The sequence below is a fragment of the Rhinolophus ferrumequinum genome, chromosome 16, assembly GCF_004115265.2.
Source record: "Rhinolophus ferrumequinum isolate MPI-CBG mRhiFer1 chromosome 16, mRhiFer1_v1.p, whole genome shotgun sequence".
Lineage (NCBI taxonomy): Eukaryota > Metazoa > Chordata > Mammalia > Chiroptera > Rhinolophidae > Rhinolophus > Rhinolophus ferrumequinum.
The window spans coordinates 28,974,946-28,993,941 of record NC_046299.1 but is presented as its reverse complement, the minus strand read 5'-3'; the positions used below and the strand labels follow the sequence as shown (position 1 = coordinate 28,993,941).

The following is an 18,996-nucleotide window of genomic DNA, read 5'->3' as shown; positions in this document are numbered from 1 at the left end:
GGCGCCGGGGCCTGCGGGCCAGCACTTGCATAACGCGCCCTGACTCACCGGCGCCCGCGCACAGGGAGGGTCTTTTTGGCCAGAACCTCACCTCCAGTGCCGCCTGGGGCTTGTTGGAGCCGCCGCGCGGGGTGGCCTCGATGGAGCCCAAACTCTCCAGCGGCGACGAGCCGCGGGAACAAGACCTGGCCTAGTTACCCAACACTTGTGCCAGCGGCCGCCAGCTGCGGCCTGGGGTGGCCTCAGGGCCCAGTTCCTCTGGCTGGGGGCCCAGGTCGGCCTGGCGGGAAAACCGTGGCCTCCCAGATCGAGAGGACCTATGATGCTGCTGCCTGGTGCGTCAGTGCCTGGGCACTGGCTGTGCCAAATTGGCCCCTCTGCCCTCTGAGGGCCAATTGTGCAGGGGTTTGGGAATATTTCAGCCAAGTAGTTTTTCATGTTATAAAGGATGTATTTTACTCTCTTTCAGGAGACTCGTGGTGCTCTCTGGGTCAATATTTGTTCTTTAGTTTCAACATCTTTAGAAGCATTAAAACCCTCCCTGTTAAATATTCTCCAGAAACGCAACCCTGGTCAGGGCAGGGAATATTTTAGCAACCTCGGTGGTCGCCTACTTTGTGATACTTTGCTCAAACTACTTGGAAACATGTCTACCAATTGTTTATGGTATAATTACATTTCAAAGCCATAGTTGAATTTTGCTTTGTTTTCAAAACAGCTAAGTTGGCTGAAGAGTGGACGAGAGGGAAGAGGTAAACAAAATTACAGTTAACGGTCAATTAAATGACAATGCCGTGACTAATTAAGTAATTTTGCTTTTGTGATGGCACAATTTACTGACCATATTTTTCTCTTTCCATTCAGAGTTAAAGATTTGCCCTAATTTGATCAAAGCAATCCGTCAGAAGGTGCAGCTCTTGACTAAATGAGAATTAGTAATACGACAAAAAAACAATCTTTTTGTAAGATTCCTTCCATACAGAATCAGTTGTGTCTTCATGGTCCAAATTTGAAAAAAATCAAGAGGAATTTGGACCATTTTGTTGACACGAAATAAGAGAGGGATGGGGGAGAGAGGAGTGGCTGCCGAACAGAGAAATAAGGAGGTGATGGTCCCTGGACTGGCCCTTTATGGGGCATTGGGGTTACTTCTAAGCCTGCTGAAAGGACACTTGTGGTTTCTGTCACCTTCCTGTAACTCTTTGAACACCTACCTACCCATTCTCTGCTTCCACTTTCCACCTTCCGCTCTACTCCTGCTCCCCATTTGAGTCTCTGGAGTGTCAATGATGATGCATTTAACTCCTTACTGCCACAGAACTAGGAAAGCTCTGTTTCTGGCCAACCAGCTAACTAGATCTTCTGGTTAGGCCACTTTTATCACAGGATGTATAATCCCAAATAGCTCAAATAAGGTCCGCTCCAGAGCCGCTCCTACAGAGACCGTGTGTGCGGCCATACATGTGTTAGTATCTATGCACCGTAGGTGGGAAAGGACTTTAGGGCATCTCTCAATCTCCTGTCCAATACTTGGATCCGTCTAGGACATTTCAGAGTAGAGGTCTTCCTGCTCCTCCCGCAACACCTTCAGTGATGGGCAGCTCTTGGCTTAGCCCAACTGCGTTTGGACAGTTATTATGCCAGAAAAGTTCTCCTAATACCCCTAAGTCCCTTTCAACCATTTCTCCTACAACATTCTGGTGATCCTTGCATATACTATATGTTGAATAAATGTAGGGGATTTTAGTGCATTTTTATGGTGGTGTTTTTTGCAGTAACATGTTTTTATTTATTTGTTAGATGCTTAAAATTTAACGTAACCGCTCCTCCTCCTTCTCCTCTCTCTCTCTTTTAATAATAAATCATGAACCTTGGTATCCCAGATACCAGCAAAGAAAAACAGTTTATTTTGGCATTCTCTCTCGAATTTCTTCAAATTACAAATTTCTTCAGATTACAAATACGTGAGTACAGGTCAACTGATATTTTTAACTTCAGTGCTTTGAAATGTATCATCATAAAATAAAATTTCAAATATGCATGTACAAATACACTATCAATGGAAAAAAATGTTCACAGTGATTATCTCTGTGTGATAGGATTAGGGCCATTTAAAGGTTTTTTTGTTTTTGTTTTTGTCTTGACTTGGATCTTTTTGTATTTCCCAAATTTTCCTACAGTGAAAATGTTTAATCAGAAAATAAAACAAATATTCTCTTTGCAAATAGTTTTCTTTTTTCTAGATGTAAAATTATGTTTTCAATTACATCTTATGGATTGTATATAATATACACAAAAGTTCATTTGCTTGCCATATTTTGTGGAGAGACAGACCATGTTTCATTCATCTTGGTATCCAGCTCCACCAACTTTTCCACAGGATTTATCTAGAGATCTGCACATAGTATAGGTAGGTGCTCAATCAATACATGTTGATTTAATTATTTTATTGATATTAATAATTTTAGGTAAGCTTAATAAAATATTTATTTTTTAAAATCCTGGTCAGATGTAATTTTTTTCTAAAATATAATTTCTCATAATTTAGCCCTTGAAGCAAAGGTGTCTAAGCGTCCTTCCACCAAAAAATTTGCACTCTTTTTCCATGATGTAGAAGGGTACCTCCCCACTTCCTGCAGCTCCATACGGACATCTACCCAATTCTGGTCAATGGAATATGAACAAAAGTGCTGTATGTCACTCCCAGAAAGAGGTAATTTGCCCATCCAATTGTCCTTGCTTTCTCTCCTTTCTCATCTGCCTGATGGTGGAGCCTCCATCAGCCTGGGACCCCAGCGGTGATTCACTTTATGTGAATGAAAAATAAACTTCTATTGGATTAAGCTGCTGAGATTTGGGGGTTACCTGTAGTAATGGAAGTCAGTGTTACCTTAACTAATGCAGCAGCAAACAAGTCACTAATTCCCAGGAAATATTGAAAAATGTTTTACCATAATTGAAAAAAGAGCTGATACAAGAAATGTATGTCCTTACCATTATAAAAATTAAGCATTTCCAACCAGCCCCATTTTGTACAAACTGACATTTACATCCACATCCTGCCAGAGAGGCCAAGAAAATTGAGAAACAGGGAAATTGGTAGCATTTATCTTCTGACTGCACTTAAAAGATGCTAAAATAATTGGTGGAAAATGAAAAGATTAGTTATTCAGCCAATATGTTCAGGTACAAACTAATTTTTTCAATAAGGTTTTTTCAGTGGTTATAAAACCATCAGTGAGTTTTATCAATTTAGTTGAAAATAACATGGATCTCACTAACTGAATTATCTCTGAGATACCCAGTCATACCCATCAATTAGGTGCAAGCAGAGACTCTCCCTCTAGCAAATGAACAAGGTGAAAGGGCCCTTTGCGTTTAGCTGCCAGGATGTACCTGACATCCTAGACTTTAGGGGGTGCCTTTTGGTGATGAATAATGTTAGGAACAAAGAATTTGGCTAAGTTGAAGCTGAAAAGTGGGTTCAATATAGTAATCCGAAAGGCACTCAGTTAATCCAGGATATTATTGTTAGTTTTGTGCTTCAACCTCATGTGCATATTTTTCAGCTGTTATATAAGCATTACTTCCTATAGAAATACTTAACTGCAGTGGAAAATTTTAGCACTATTGGAATTAAATATCATGTATGTTCATTAATATAGTATACTACTAAAAAATGTAAACTTGTTAAGCAGAAAGTTTAGGAAAGTTAAACCATTCTTTGTTATGGCTGTAAGCTTTTAAAAAGAGTTCCTGGAATTTTTATTTAACTCTTGTTTTGGTGTTTAAAATTTTATATATATCTAGATTTTAAATTCCTTAAAGGAAAGGTCTTTACAAATTCCCCTTTAAGCAGCTAGTATGATGTCTTGTACACTTCATGGGTTCACTTTTTAATTTAATCCTACTTAAACTAGTAGTTTTGAGGTAGGTCATTATCATTTACTAGCTGTGTGACCTTGAGCAAGTTACTTAGTTTCTCTGTGCTCCAATTTCTCACCTGTAAAATACAGATAATAATAGTACCTACCTCATAAAGTTATTGTACAAATTAAATGAAATAATACATGTAAGGGTCTTAGAAGAGTGCCTGACACAGATTACATATTATAATGTTAGCTATTCTTATGATCACTTTTTTAATCATTACCTTGTGGCTTATATTTCTAAAAAATATTCTGTGTGTAAATGGATTGGAGTTTTCACATTGACTTATTGTTTCAGATATGTTTTATCTAAAGAAATTATTGTTAATGTTTATAGCATCTAAGATATTGACCTTTTCCCTCATTCTCCCTACCAGTTAAATCATAGTTTAAAAAATTTCATAGTTTAACTATGAAACAAAAAAACTAAAAAAAAAAATCATAGTTAAAAAAATTTTGCTTTTCCAGTGACTAAGGCTAAACAGACAATAAGAGACAGAAATGTCTTGTCAGCAGAGGCCAGAGATTCTGCAAGGACTACCCTGAGGAAGAAGGGCAGTGGAGCCGATGGGACTCAGTCAAGGACAGGAGAGAAGGAAGGATATTTGTGTGTGTGCGCGAAAAGGAGGGCTTCCATTATTTCTCTTAAAAAAGATCATTGTCTTTAGAAATTATTATTCAATACTCAAAGTAGCCACCACTGTTCCCTTTTTCTTGCTTGCTTTTTAAACTAATCGATTATCTGTCCTGTCAAGTTTTGCCTGGAATTATGTTTCACATTTGTCCCTTTTTCATTCCCAAGCAGCCTTACCCATCCCCTATGAAAATAGCCTTAAAAACTTTGTTTATGAAGGAATGAATTTCTTCATTACATAAATTACATGTGTTTGTTGTAGATACTTCAGAAAAATAGGGTAAGCAAAAAAGAAGAAAAACATTAATGTGTTGAATCCCACCACGTTGAAATAAGCACTGTTAACATTTTGGTATATATATCTCTGTGTGTGTGTGTGTGTGTGTGTGTGTGTGTGTGTGTGTGTGTGTATGTAGAATCATAATACTATCTTGCAATTTACTGAATATCATAAATATCTGTTCATGTCAATATCAATAGACTTTTACAATAGGATTTTTGATAAATGTACAGTGTCGTATTCTCTGGCTATAATGCCATGTATTTTACTCCATCTCCTATTGTTGAATATTTAGGCTATTTCTAATATGTGATGTTTATAATTGTGCTTTTGATGGACATACCTGTAACTACATTAATTGCATAAATTCATAATTATTTTGGTAAGATAAATTCATAAAGGCAGAATTGCAGGGGCAAAGGCCTATACACATTTGTAGCGTATTTGATAATGAACCAAATGCAATATATTCTCTTAACCTGTATCCCAATGTGCAGGATTTCTTTTCTCCGATCTATCCTTCCAAGCACTACCAAATTAAGTTTGTCGAGAAGAACCCTAACAATGTCCTTTGTTACTCCCCAAAGCTTCCCAGAGTTCATATCCTCAGCCTAGCCTCTGAGACCCCTATAATCTAAGCCCAACCTACTTCTCCAGCTTCATCTCTCACTGTTCCCTCTGTTACTACACTCTATGTTATTGCTTCTACTATTACCACCACCTGGATCACATTCAATTTCTGCTCCATCTCCATCCACTCTAGATGTGATTTCTCATAGTCATATGTATGTACCTGTCTTCTGGCATTTATCATACTATGTTCTATGCTTCATGAATGTTTATGTATTTCTCTTACTACACCACAAAAACTGGACCAAAGCTTATTCATTCCCTGTATCCCCTGCAGTAGAAGTATAGCAGTCAGGATTGACTCAGTTATGCTGTGGCAACAGACAATTCTCATATCTCAGAGGCTAAAAATAAAAAAAAGTTTTATTTCTTACTCATGCTATGTGTCCATCTGAAGTCAGCAGGGACTTTGTTCCATGGCATCCTCACTGTGGGATTCAGGAGGCCCCTCCATCTGGAACTGATGTGGCAACAAGGAGAATAGAGAGCTGGAGGGTCTCATACTGGCAGTTAGTTGCTTCTACCAAGTAGAGACATTTATGCTACAACCCACAGACCAAAACTAGTCACATAGCTCTGCAGGGATGGGGTCAGGGGTGAGAGGTTGGGCAGAAAAGAATAATCTTCCCATATAACTAGCAGGAGAAGAGAATCAGACAACAGGGAACACGAAGTCTACAGGAGCTAGTGTGGTGTCTTGCTTATAATGGACAATCAACAGACATGTGTTGAAAGAACAAGCAAACGAATGAATCTGGAAGTAGTTATAAACACAGAAGAATGCAGACTATAATAGAACATGTTAAATTTTTTAATTAATTTTCATTTTTGTAAGTGGTGGATGTTATCATACATGGGTATTTTGTTTTTCCTATTAAATATAAATCTGTACATAGAATACAGATATGTGTTTTTCTCTCTCTGTTTAAAGAGGGAAGAATGGCATGGGATTTGTGATCACAACACATTCTTTTGGGAGAAGTAGAAATTGCACCAGTCACACAGAATGGCCAGGTAGAAAGAATGTCCGAAGCTGTGTAAGAAGAAAATGATGGTCCCAGGGAAGGGGTGATTCAGCTGACTCAACTCCTTTCTCTTAGGAGATAAATTTCTGCATTATTCTCATTATAATGAAATGCTAACAGGATGTTATGAAGTAAATAATAATCTAAGGAGTACCGTCCTGAGACTAGACTTGGGTATCACAGAGGGACGTACAAGAAAAGGTGTGTGCTTGACAAGGCCCTTTGAGGTAGGAAGTGAACTCAACCATAAGAAGTGACATAGCTCAACAAATGCCAGTTTGAGTTCTGTTCCCCTAGAAAAATCATGTTTTGCCCAAGAAGCTCTCATTTCAGGACCTAGAATCTGCAACCTCAATGGATCTCTTTTTCTTTTCTAATAAGACTATTATCACTCTCGAGAGGTAAAGCTTTAAGTTTGGAGAAGTAAATGAAACCCATAGGGTTGCTATTTTGAAATGGACTTAAATGTGGGTGTAACAATAACTTTTAGAGTCACTGTAACATATTATGTGTGTTTCTGTTCAACAGAATTTGTCATATAAAGTTTATAGCTTTATTGAAATGCTTAAAACACTTGACTAAGGTTAAAACTTGCATTTAAATATACAAGGAAATTGGCTCATGAAATGTGTAGTTTGACTTATTAGCTGCATAATAGTGTTTAAATATTTGGGAAAATGTGCTTAATCAATGTAAAAGCTTAATAAATTGAACATTAAACAAAACTAAGTAGTGGTAAGTGTTCTTTCCAGGCCAGAAGCCCCTGAGACGTTAAAGATCCTAGCAACAGATAAGACAGGTTTTATCCAGTAGATTTAACATGCTGTACCCTGGAGCAAAAATGCATGAGATCTGGCTATTACTACTGAAAACAAAATCTAAACTAACATGCTTAGCAGGAAAATCCAGGTAGCAGCTGCATGGGTTGCTTTTTGTGATCATGTCTCTTGACAAGGATTATTATTTATGTTGTGGCTTGATTAGACTTGGATCATAGGCACATGTTTTGCCATGTTCACCTCTCTAAGAAATAAGCCCAAGGTTCGTTCCTTTAAAATATGCTTCCAAGGTCTAGCTTTCTAAAGTGAGGGGAATTGAGAGGTGAGGATTTTAGAGAAGGAGTAGGCCAAGCAACCTGGGCGATCAAAGGATTTTTAAGAAAAGGAGAGATTAATATTCAATTCTATGTTACATTGATGCTAAACTCTTGCTTCTCTCCCAGTGTTCATTAAAGCTGCTATTACGTAATTATTTAATGTATAAACAAATAAATAGACACATCCGAGGTCTAAGTATTTTCACTTCATATTGCTATCATGAAAAAAATGATTCAAGCTGTCAATTGATGCTGTTGTACTTTTAACTCATGGATATGCCGGTGATTCTTCCTAGCTGCAGACAGCGCCCATTTACAGTTATTTTTCTGGAATGGTCACTTTTGACTTGCCACTTGCCTGGCTGATCTAAGATGCTCTGAGGATTCTCTGAGGACTTAAATTGAGCTAATAACGCTTAGGGATTTCATGTCCTGAAGAACTCTGTAATCCTGTGCTTCCTGAGTCCCGCTCTAAGCCAGCACCGGCTGTCACATCTCAAGAGTCACAGGCAGTTTGAAAGCTCTGCTAAGCAACCATTCTGCTGGACCTGTGGGCGTCCTATGAGGTGCCACTTAGGATTTCTTCAGAAACCTCGACCAGGATGTAGTTCCTTCTTGGCACTCTGCCTCAGGTGCTCTGAGGGTCTTCCTTTCTGAACAAGAGCAGCAAAGCAAGCCACACCATGGGTGAGATCAGCCAAGAGGCCGTGGAGAGATACCTGCAAGACAACCCTCGGTTTGCTAAGGAGTACTTCGATAAGAAGCTGCAGCTGGCGGCGCTGGGAGAAGCCTCAGAGCCCAGTGGGGAGCGGGGCGCAGCCAGCGTGTCCTTGCCGGGGCTGTCTCCGGAGGAGGAGGCGGCCCTGTGCCTGGAGCTGCTGCTGGCCGTGCCGGAGGAGGCGGGCAGCGCTGAGCTGGGGGCGCACCGGGCCCTGCAAACGCTGGCGCAGCTGCTAAGCGCGGACCGCTGCAGCCTGTTCCTGTGCCGGGCCCGCAACGGCACGCCCGAGGCGGCCTCCAGGCTGCTGAATGTCACCCCGACCTCCAAGTTTGAGGACAACCTGGTGCTCCCCGACAGAGAAGTTGTGTTTCCACTGGACATCGGGATAGTGGGTTGGGTTGCTCACACGAAGAAAGCCCTTAATGTCCCAGATGTGAAAAAGGTAGGTAGCCCAATGACAGCGGAGCAGAGATGAGGGGTCCTGGAGGGACAATAGGAAAGAGAGCAGGGGCCCAGAGGACCATCCTTGTGGCATTGGTTTGGCTCTAATCTGGAGAGTGGGGGCAGCCGGGAAGAGGGGCACCCAGTCCAAGGCTGCCAGATTTAGCAAATAAAAATACCAGATGCCCAGTTCAATCTGAACTTCATATAAACAATGAACAATGTTTTAGTGTATGATAGGTTTGGCATTTTATCAGGCACTTATCCCTGGGCCTGGTACAGCCCACACCTTCTCCTTCTCCGTGCACCTCCTCCGTGCTCTGGGCACTATCCTTCTGAATAAGAGAGCAGAACCGGCCGCCCACTGGTGAGGTCTGCCAACATGCCAGGTACCAAGGCTCCTGAGCCACTCGCCGCGCCTCTCACCCACTCCCCTCTGAAGACACTCAGTTCTTCGGGATGGATTGGCTCATAAGTGGCTCCTTTCATCTATTGACTAAATGTGCACAAAGAAAAATGAGATGACCTGAAAGCTTAGATGTTCGCATTTAGATCATTAAAACTGTGAATTGAGGTGATGGTTAAGCGCTATTGGCCATCCCAACCGCCCGTAACTCAGATCTATCAAGAATGAGCTCCAATCAGGTAAATGAGACATTTGGACCCGCGTGGGACCCAATAGCAATTGCACAAAGAGTTATGCTTATTTAAAAACGTAACATTTAACTCGTTCTCCTTGCCACCACAATGCTTGTTTGTTTTAGGAGAATTATGAAATACAAGTGAAAAGGAGGAAATACAAATGACCCATAATTCCTCTACTCAGCAATAACCATAGGCGCTAGTTTGAAGTTTCTCCTGCCAGCCCTTCTTTTTTTTTTTTACAAACATGTGCCATTATTTTGCTTTGCTATGAACAAAAGGAGAAAGGTGGATTATGTTGGCTCGAAGTTGATTGGGAGCTGGCCCTGACATGCTTTCTGTATAGACGTTTATTGCCAGCTTGTGAAGGGGGCAGCTGGAGACGGGAGGATAATCCCCCACATGCCTCCTGAAGCTGATTACAGGAGGAGGGTCACGGGGATCCAGAAGGCGCAGAAGTTGTCAAACATTAGCAACACTCAGCAAACAACCACAGGCCAGTTCTCAGGTGCAAGGGTTGCCCTTGGGCACATGGAGCCCTCAGTCCTTTTCCAATCTTCCCTTCAGTGAGTTTAAGCTAGTTGAAGTAGGTTTTTGAGTCCCCCAGCAGCTGCTTCAGGTGACTAAACCGAGGTGTGTCCTATGGCAAGGTTCTCTGGACATCACTTAGGAGGCTGTCCCCACACACCCTGAGGTGTTCTCATGGGAATATGCTCCTCTCCAACGGAGGCCATCTCCAAAATTACTAGGACATCAAACTTAAGAAAGTGACACGCAATATTTTTCCCCCAAAATTTTGTTTTTTAAAGAAGAGATGTATAAAATGCCTTCTACTGTAATACTTTATTAATAAGCCCAGTTCTGCATGTTAAAAGGAAAAGGACAGAATAGAGTTGCTTTAAAGATCAGGTGGCCTTGGTCTGCTGCTGTCCATGGTTAACCCCTGCATGGACAGTAAATGAGGTGGGGGTCATGTCTCTCCATTCTTCCTTTTCCTGAGGACTCCTGGCTGTTACAGGTGGGACAGAGACATGGACTGAAGACAGACACTTTCCTGAGCTCAGAGGAGAGACAAGGGCTTTATTTGTTCTCCATTTCTACTGCTTCTAAGCATTATTTTTTCTCTGAGAGTGGTACTTTTCAACTTTGGATGCACATTAAAATCAAATCGAGAACTCTTAAAAATAGTGATGTCGGGGTAGCTGGTTAGCTCAGTTGGTTAGAGCGTGATGCTGATAACACCAAGGTTGCCGGTTCAATCTCCACATGGGCCACTGTGAGCTGTGCCCTCCTTAATAAATACATACATACATACATACATACATACATACATACATAAAACAAAATAAAATAGTGATGTCTGAGACTCTCAATAGACCAATTACACCAGACTCTGAGAGGTTCGGACACAGGCACTAGTATTTTTAAAAAGCTCCCCAGGTGATTCTAATATGCAGCCAATGTTGAAAACCACTTGTCTTTTGAGTGAGCAGATGCAAGAGAAGGAAGTAAATTTCAAATCAACTGTAGAATATTAGATGGAAAGGACTCCTGGCGTCGTTAGTCCAACTGTTTCCTTGGGCAGACAGGAAGTTGAGGTCATGGGAGCTTTATTTCTTCCAGAGTCCATAGTCTGGTCAGGGCTGAAATAGAATCAAGGCTCTGAGTCCAGTGCTCCCTCCACCTTCACCAAACTCTGTGTCTCTGCAGTTTCGCCACACTTTAGTCGCTGTGGGGAAATCTGCAAAGAGAAAGGTGATGGAAACCAATATTTTACATGACATTTTTATTACTTCTTCACCTTTTCATTGCATTTGACATTTTATAAAGATTTTCTATTTTCTTAATCTCACTTGATTCTAGCAATGACCCTGTGTGGAAGACACATTTTAATCTCCATCCTGTCTGTGTAAGAATCTTCTCAAGGTCAATTAGGCAGGGAGTGGTGGGTCCATAAGTCAAGTCTTTGGAGGCCTCCCTCTTACCACACCGCTGACCACACGTGACGTCTTGCTGGGTGGCAGTGTGGGTACAAGTGAGGGGAAGGACTTCTCACACCTCGACAAAGGCAGAAGCGGTTACTCCCAACCTTGGGGTCCACGAAGGTGGAAACAGGGAAGCCATGTGGTGTAGGGTGAGAGCTTTGACATCAGACAGACCTGAGTGCAGGTCCAGGTCTGAGACTAGGTAACTGAGTGATGGATTGAGTTTCTGCACCTGAGAAACGTAGGTAACCAAATGCGGAGATTAAATGGACATGAAGTACCTGACTCCTGGTAGGTTCTCAATAAATGACAACTATGATAAGATTATCTTTATGCCAGAAGGGGTACTGGGGCTGGGTGTGGATGGCCAAAACTGGGTCAATGTTTATTGCCTGTTTTTAAAATAGGTGAAAGGCAAGGAAAACTTTGGATAACAGGGAACTGAGAAATAGTCTTTTCAAGTTAATCATTTCTTTTTCTATTGGGACAAAGAAAAAGCTGTTGATTAACTCTGTGCATGGGCAGTTCTCATTCTGACTGTGGTTAAAAGAAAGCCATGGAGAAGTCCGAAGTTTCCAATGATTAACAGGGTGCTTACAGATCCCTTTTCTCCCTCTTCTCTCTTCCTTTTTTCCTCTCTTTCTGACTCCTGATCTCAGGAGATAGTGGAATTTTTTTTTTAACCTTTTTAAAGTGGGTATTGAACTGGCAACCCTGGTGTTGAGTGTTGCGCTCTAACCAACTGAGCTAAGTGGCCTCCCCCGAGATAATGGTATTTAATCAGAACTCACAATGCTAAGCTTGGATGAGGGATTCAGGTGACCTGCTGCTCTAAGCAATGTTCTCTCCAGGTGCCTTCAGTAGCTTCTTTGAAAAAGAACCATCAGGGAGAGTTTACAAATATGAGAAACACAGGATTTACTCAAACAAACATCAGTAAGGATTGTTTGAACTAGTGAAAATAAAAAACCAGAAAGCCTCATTTCGCCTACCTTGAAATTTGATGGATGATTTTATCCAGGACTTTCAGAGACAACCATAAGCAAGCATTCTATTTCGAAACTCATAAGCCAAATTCTCAAAACAGCCAACTGAACTTGAGAACATTTCCTTGTGTCTAGAATCTAGAATAAAATAGCGTCAAGTGTTGAAGCTGCAGTATGAAGTGTGTTAGCTACGAGATGGGTCATGTTTCTGGCATTTTGAATATTCCTTTAGTGCCTAGGATTGCTGTGTAAATGCAAGGGATCATGGTCTGTAATGGGTAAGCTTGTATACATGTACCCCCAGCTCTGCGCTCCTTCCCCGCACACACGTTTTGTTCATTGTAACCCTCTGTCTTGCCCTCCCTTCCTATTGGCACCTTCTTTCCATTTGGCCATGATATCACCTGTTTTTCTCCTGCCCGACCTCAGCCTAGCCTTGATAGGCCACAGCTCAGCTGGAAAATGCTCATTCTGAAACAGCCATGTCATGCCAAGCAATCATAGGATAGGGGCATGTGTGCTCACGACCCCTGTGTCAGTACAGTTTGGACTAGACAGAATGACTTGTTGCCATTTCTGGATTTGCACTCCATGCTCTTGTGCTGCTTGGGCAAATGCATAAATATGTCTTTCAGAACAGCCATTTTTCTGACTTCATGGACAAACACACAGGGTATGTCACTAGGAATCTGCTGGCCACCCCGATCGTGATGGGCAAAGAGGTTCTTGCTGTGGTGATGGCAGTTAACAAAGTAAATGCACCTGCATTTTCCAAACAGGACGAGAAGGTAATGCTGGGTATCCAGTCGAAGGTTCAGGAAACTTACTTCTTGTATTATATATCCGACAGAAACCTGCCACATCTAATTTGTTTTTCTCTGTCATTTGTAGGTCTTTTCCAAATACCTCACCTTTGTTTCTATCATCCTAAAGCTTCATCATACCAACTACATGTACAGTGTTGAATCCCGAAGAAGCCAGGTAAAGGGAAGGTGACATTATTCACTTCATGCTGACTTGCTCTGACAAAGGGACCCAGAGAGAGAGGCAACGAGCCCAGATCCCTCCTTCCCCTCATGGGGTTTCAGCCACATGGAGCAAACCCCCAATCCGCAGTCCCAGGTGTCTTCTCACGGTCCACTCTGTCTTCCATCCCCAAAGCCTGCCCCTCCGTCCATATGTACAATTGGTGTGCCTTTCTTCCGTCTTCATCCTGGGTAGCCATGGTCTCTTCATCTATGAGATAGTGATGATATAGTATCTGCCCCACATGGTTATTGTGACTATTGAATGTTCATTAGATGAGTTTGTTCACATAAAGTTCTTAGCAGTTCCTGATATACAGTAAAGCTACTCATTTCAGGAGGAAATCACTCCTCTGAAGTCTGTTGCCTCCTTGAGCCAGAACTATAAAGAACAACATTGGTAACCAGGTGTCATGCAGGGTGTCATGAGGGGTCTCAGCTCCCGCTCCCCACATAAGAACATAGGATATGGCGAGGCCAAAAAGGAACACCCACGGAACCATAGACAGGGGAGTCACACCACTATATTCTCACTGGCGGCTGGGTTGGAGACACAGGAAGCAGAAGCCATCTGCAACCTGCCATCCACTGCTCTCTGCAAACCAACCCCACTTGCCAGCTGCAATCCGCCGTGCTAACTGCAATCAGCACTTGCTAGCTCAGCCACCGTCTTCTTGCTAGCCCCCATTTGCTGCTAGCATAGCCACAGCAGTTATATTAGTGGCCAATGGCTCACTGGTTACAGCTGATGGCCAACTAGCCACAGTTGATGGCCATCCAGTCACAGTTGATGGCCATTTACTACCTGAGCCAGCATCTATCCATGTGAGGTCAAGAGCCTAGAAATTGCACTCCTGGCTCTGTCCCCACACCAGGTTACCTGAGTCTGGACCATTCTCTGGACCTCAGTTTCCTCATCAGTACAATGGTGGGAGGAGGGTTGGGAGGGAAGGCTTTCAATGTCTCTTCCCATTCTAACTGTCCAGCTAGGGTTACCACTGATTAGCTCAGGATGCATGGAAGGAGGCATGTGGCTGTCTCCCCACACGGGCCAGCAGGACCAGTGGGCCACTAACACTGCACCCTCTCTCCAGGGACTGTCCCTGTATCCAACTATAGGTCACCTCCCTTTGAAGTCAAAACATTTGCTTCTCTCCCTTTAAAAAGTCACAGCCTTGCAAACTTCCAGTCATCATCCCACACAGAGAATCAGTAGTTTGTTGGATGTGTACATGTTCATAAATAGAACAGTGTTGTCTAGTGATGTGTATTTATATAATCTGATGTGCCTCCTGTTTTATATTTTCATAGTGTATTTTGTTCTAACTGCTTTCTTTTTAATACCTACTTTCAGATCCTTATGTGGTCAGCCAATAAAGTATTTGAAGAGCTCACAGATGTTGAGCGACAGTTTCACAAAGCACTCTACACAGTTAGGACATATCTGAACTGTGAACGATATTCCATTGGACTGCTGGACATGACCAAGGAGAAGGTCCTCATTGTTCCATACATTTTGTCTTGCCTAAAACCGTCTGTAAAATACACATCACATGAAATGTGAACCGTTAAAACATCGATATACTATGTAAATAATCAGTCATGATAGATCCTAAGAACCAGTGCCAAGAAAAGACAGTACAGAAGTAAAAGTGTGCATTTTGGCACAAAAAAGGTCTAGGCTTGAATCTTGGCTTTTCTACTTCCTAGTTGTATATGCGTCTTCAATGGTCTTTTTTCTTTTTTAAAATATTAATAGACATTTTTTTAAGAGAAATTTTAGGTTTCCAGAGAAAATGTGCAGAAAGTTCAGCAACTTCCTATATATGTCCTCTTTCCCTCCCTGCCCACTTTCCTCTTTCCCTATTTCTATCATGACATCTTGCATTGGTGTGGTACATTTGATAAATCAATATTGATATATAATTATTAACTAAAGTGCACAGTGTACATTAGGCTTCACTCCTTGTGTTGTACAATTCTACGGGTTTTGACAAATGCATAATGTCATTTGTCTGCCATTACAGTGCTATACAGAATAGTTTCCCTGCCTGAAAAATCCTGTGTGCCACCTATTCATCATTTCCTCTCCCGGCCCCAAGCACCTGGCAACCACTGATTTTTTTTTTTTTTATTGCCTCTATAGTTTTGCCTTTTCCATAATGCTGTATAGTTGGAATCAGACAGTATGTAGATTTTTTCCTATTGGATTATTTCCCTTAGCAATATGCATGTAAGTTTCCTCCATACATTTTCATGGCTCAGTAGTTCATTTCTTTTTAGTGCTGCATGATATTCCATTGTCTGGATAAATCACAGTTTATTCATTCACCTACTGAAGGATATCTTGGTTGCTTCTGAATTTTGCTAATTATGAATAAAGTGTAGATTTTTCTGTAGACATAGTTATCCACTCCTTTGGGTAAATACCAAGGAGGGTTACTGCTGGATCATATGGTAAGACTATGTTTAGTTTTGTAAAAAACCACCAAACTATCTTCTAAAATGGCTGTGCAATTTTGCATTCCCACTGGAAATAAATTAGAGTTTCTGTTGCTCCACATCTTCCCTGGCAGTTGGTGATGTCAGAATTTTGGATTTTAGCTATTTTAATAGGTATGTAGTGGTATCTCCTTGTTTTAATTTACATTCCCCTAATGACATGTGCTATAAGGCATCTTTTCATGTGCTTACTTGCCATCTGTATACCTTCTTTGGTGAGACATCTGTTCAGGTTTTTGCCAACTTTTTAATTGGGTTGTTTATCTTGTTTTTCAGTTTTAAGAGCTCTTTGTATTTTGGATACAAGTCCTTAATCAGATATATATTTTGCAAATATTCTCTCCCAAACTATGGCTTATCTTTTCACTCTTTTCACAGTGTCTTTTGCAGAACAGAAAATTTTAACGAAATCAAATTTTATATATTTTTTTAGTTCATAGATTGTGCTTTTGGTGATGTATCTAAAAAGTCCCTCCAAACCCATTCACCAAGATATCCTATGTCATCTTCTTAAAGTTTTATAGTTTTGTGTTTTACATTTCGGTCTGATTCATTTTGAGGGTTTGTGTGTGTGTGTGTGTGTGAAAGGTATTAAGTCTGAGTCTAGATTCAGTTCATTTTTTGTCTTACATGTGGATATTCAGTTGTTCCAGACAATTGTTGAAAAAAACTATCCTTTCTCTGTTGTCTTTGCTCCTTTGCCAAAGATCAGTTGGCTATATTTGTTTGGGTTTATTTCTGGGCTTCCTGTTCTGTTCCATTGATTTGTCTATGTTTTCACCAATACCACACCATCTTGATTATTGTAGTTTTGTAGTAAGTCTGGAGACTAGACAGTATCAGTTCTATGTTCTTGTTCTTTTTTTCAGCAAGTCTTTTAAGCTCCTTGATTCTTGGTTTACTCATCTGTAAAATGAGGACATTTCTCTTATCAGTTGCGAGGATTAGAGACCGTATATGTGTAGGTACACACACACACACACACACAAGTCTAGTAGAGTAGGGGAATAATAAACAATATTATCACCAATTCAAAGTTTTGTATTCTGAAAAGTTAAAATTATTTTAAAGTAGTAATAAAATATGTAATTTTATTCACAGACAATATAATGCTCATTTCTCATCTTGTTTTATTAATTCTGTTGGAGCTCTCCTAGTTCAACATGACTAATGAATACCATATCATTTATGTTTCTTACTATCCTTGTGATTTGAAGTTATTTTTTCAGAGTAATTGTTCTCAGTGGCTAAATACAGGACCAGATGTCAGGAGAGCTGGGTTCTGATCCTAGCTCTGTTGAGTTCCTAGTTGATTATATTGGTTAGGATGTTTTTCACTGCCAGTAACATCAGACCCAGGTAAGAACATCTTTAACAATAAGATAGTGTCATGCGGGAGACGCTGCTCGCTGCGCCATGTGTCATGCGGGGCAGCCTGCGGGGTCTCTGCTCCCGCTCCCCACGTAAGAATGCAGGAAAGGGCTAGGCCAAAAGGGAACACCCACGGAGCCATAGGTAGGGGAGTCATACCACTATAGTCTCACTGGCGGCTGGATTCACACGACGTGCGACCTGCTGTCCGCTTTTCTGCCAACCGACCGACTCTCACTCCCCAGCGCAGCCGCAGCAGTTATATCAGTGGCCAATTGGCTAACTGGCTACAGCTGACGGTCAACTAGTCACAGCCGATGGCCATCTACTACCCGAGCCAGCACCCCTCCACGTGAGGCCGAAAGCCTGGAAACTGCTCTCCGGGGCTGTGTCCCCACAGATAGTTATTATCTCATTTAACAAGAAGTCCCACAGTGGGGCAGTTCTAAGGCTGGTTAATTCAGTGCTCCATACAATCATCAAAGTCCCAGGGGCTTTCCATTGTCTCCTGGCCAGGTCTCTGCTACCTTCAGTATGTTGATGAGGTCTCCTACAGAATTATGGTGGCAAGGTGGCTGTTGCAGCTCAAGGCATGGCATGTAGACAGGACAAAATTGTGAGGCATTTCCTGCAAATGCCACTTTCATCACCTTTCATCTGAGACACACCTTTCCCCAGAAGCCTCGTGGTAGACTTCTCCTTCTTCATTGTTCACAACTGGGCCTTTTGCCTGCCCTCAGACTAATTCCAGGCACCTCATATAGACCACCTGTGGGCTGGGCAGGGCCCATACTCCCTGAACAAATTACCACCTGATACCCAAATAAAATCAGGTTCTGTTAGCAAGGAAGAAGGGGAGAATGGATGTTACGTAAGGCAATCAACACTTTGGCTACTCCACATGACCTTGGCTAAGCCTCTTAACCTATCTAGATTTATTTTAATTACCTATAAAAGAGCTGCTATATACCAAGTACTTTTAATTATGTGTCAGAGTAGTGCTCTGTATTATTCATTGAATCCTCACAATAACCCTGTAGTACGAATTCTATTATTATTCCCATTTTACAGATGGAAAAGGTTAAGGTTAAGTGACTGGTTCATGATCACAAGTTCATATAAGCAGTATTGCTGGGAATTGCAGGTCTTTCCAGCTCTAAAATTTTATAATTATAAATTAACATAAAACATGCAAACACATGAAATTCATATAACATATGGTAGGTAATGGAACAGTTTGTTTAATAATGTTTAATTATAATCACCTCCAGGAATTCTATGATGAATGGCCAGTCAAGCTTGGTGAAGCTGAGCCTTACAGAGGTCCAAAGACACCAGATGGCAGAGTAAGTGTAAACATCTTTGGTGATATTTGTGCACAGTGCAAAGTGCTAAAACGAGAGACAGCCATGCAGCGAGGAAAGAGCATGGGCCTGAGAAGGCCTGGGTTCTAATCCTGTAACTTTATGTGGGACCTTGGAGTAGAAAGAATACTGCACAAGGAATTTGAAATTCCAATCCTAGCTCTTCCTCAAGCGAGCTGGGTGGTCTTTGCCTTAACTCACTATTTAACTTCTTAGTTTCCTTTTCTGTAAAGCTAGGACTTGGTGGATGGATCAGTAGTTCTCCATAGAGAGGAATCCATCAGAGCCACCTGCATAGCTTTTGAAATACATTGTGCCCAAGTCCTTCTGACATGTTGGATTGGAATCTTCTGGGAAGGGTTGGG

General features: G+C 41.4%; 1 protein-coding gene across 1 annotated transcript in view; it reads left to right on the top strand.

Moving 5' to 3' along the window:
* The first annotated feature begins 8,082 nt into the window (after positions 1–8,082).
* Positions 8,083–18,996, top strand: part of PDE6C (phosphodiesterase 6C) — a 39,627-nt gene continuing 28,713 nt past the window's right edge. Inside the window, exons 1-5 of the mRNA XM_033131227.1 lie at positions 8,083–8,757; positions 13,005–13,157; positions 13,261–13,350; positions 14,749–14,889; positions 18,539–18,613. Coding sequence (XP_032987118.1) covers positions 8,278–8,757; positions 13,005–13,157; positions 13,261–13,350; positions 14,749–14,889; positions 18,539–18,613 — 939 coding nt within the window. The 5' untranslated portion in view covers positions 8,083–8,277. The remainder of the gene's footprint in view (positions 8,758–13,004; positions 13,158–13,260; positions 13,351–14,748; positions 14,890–18,538; positions 18,614–18,996) is intronic.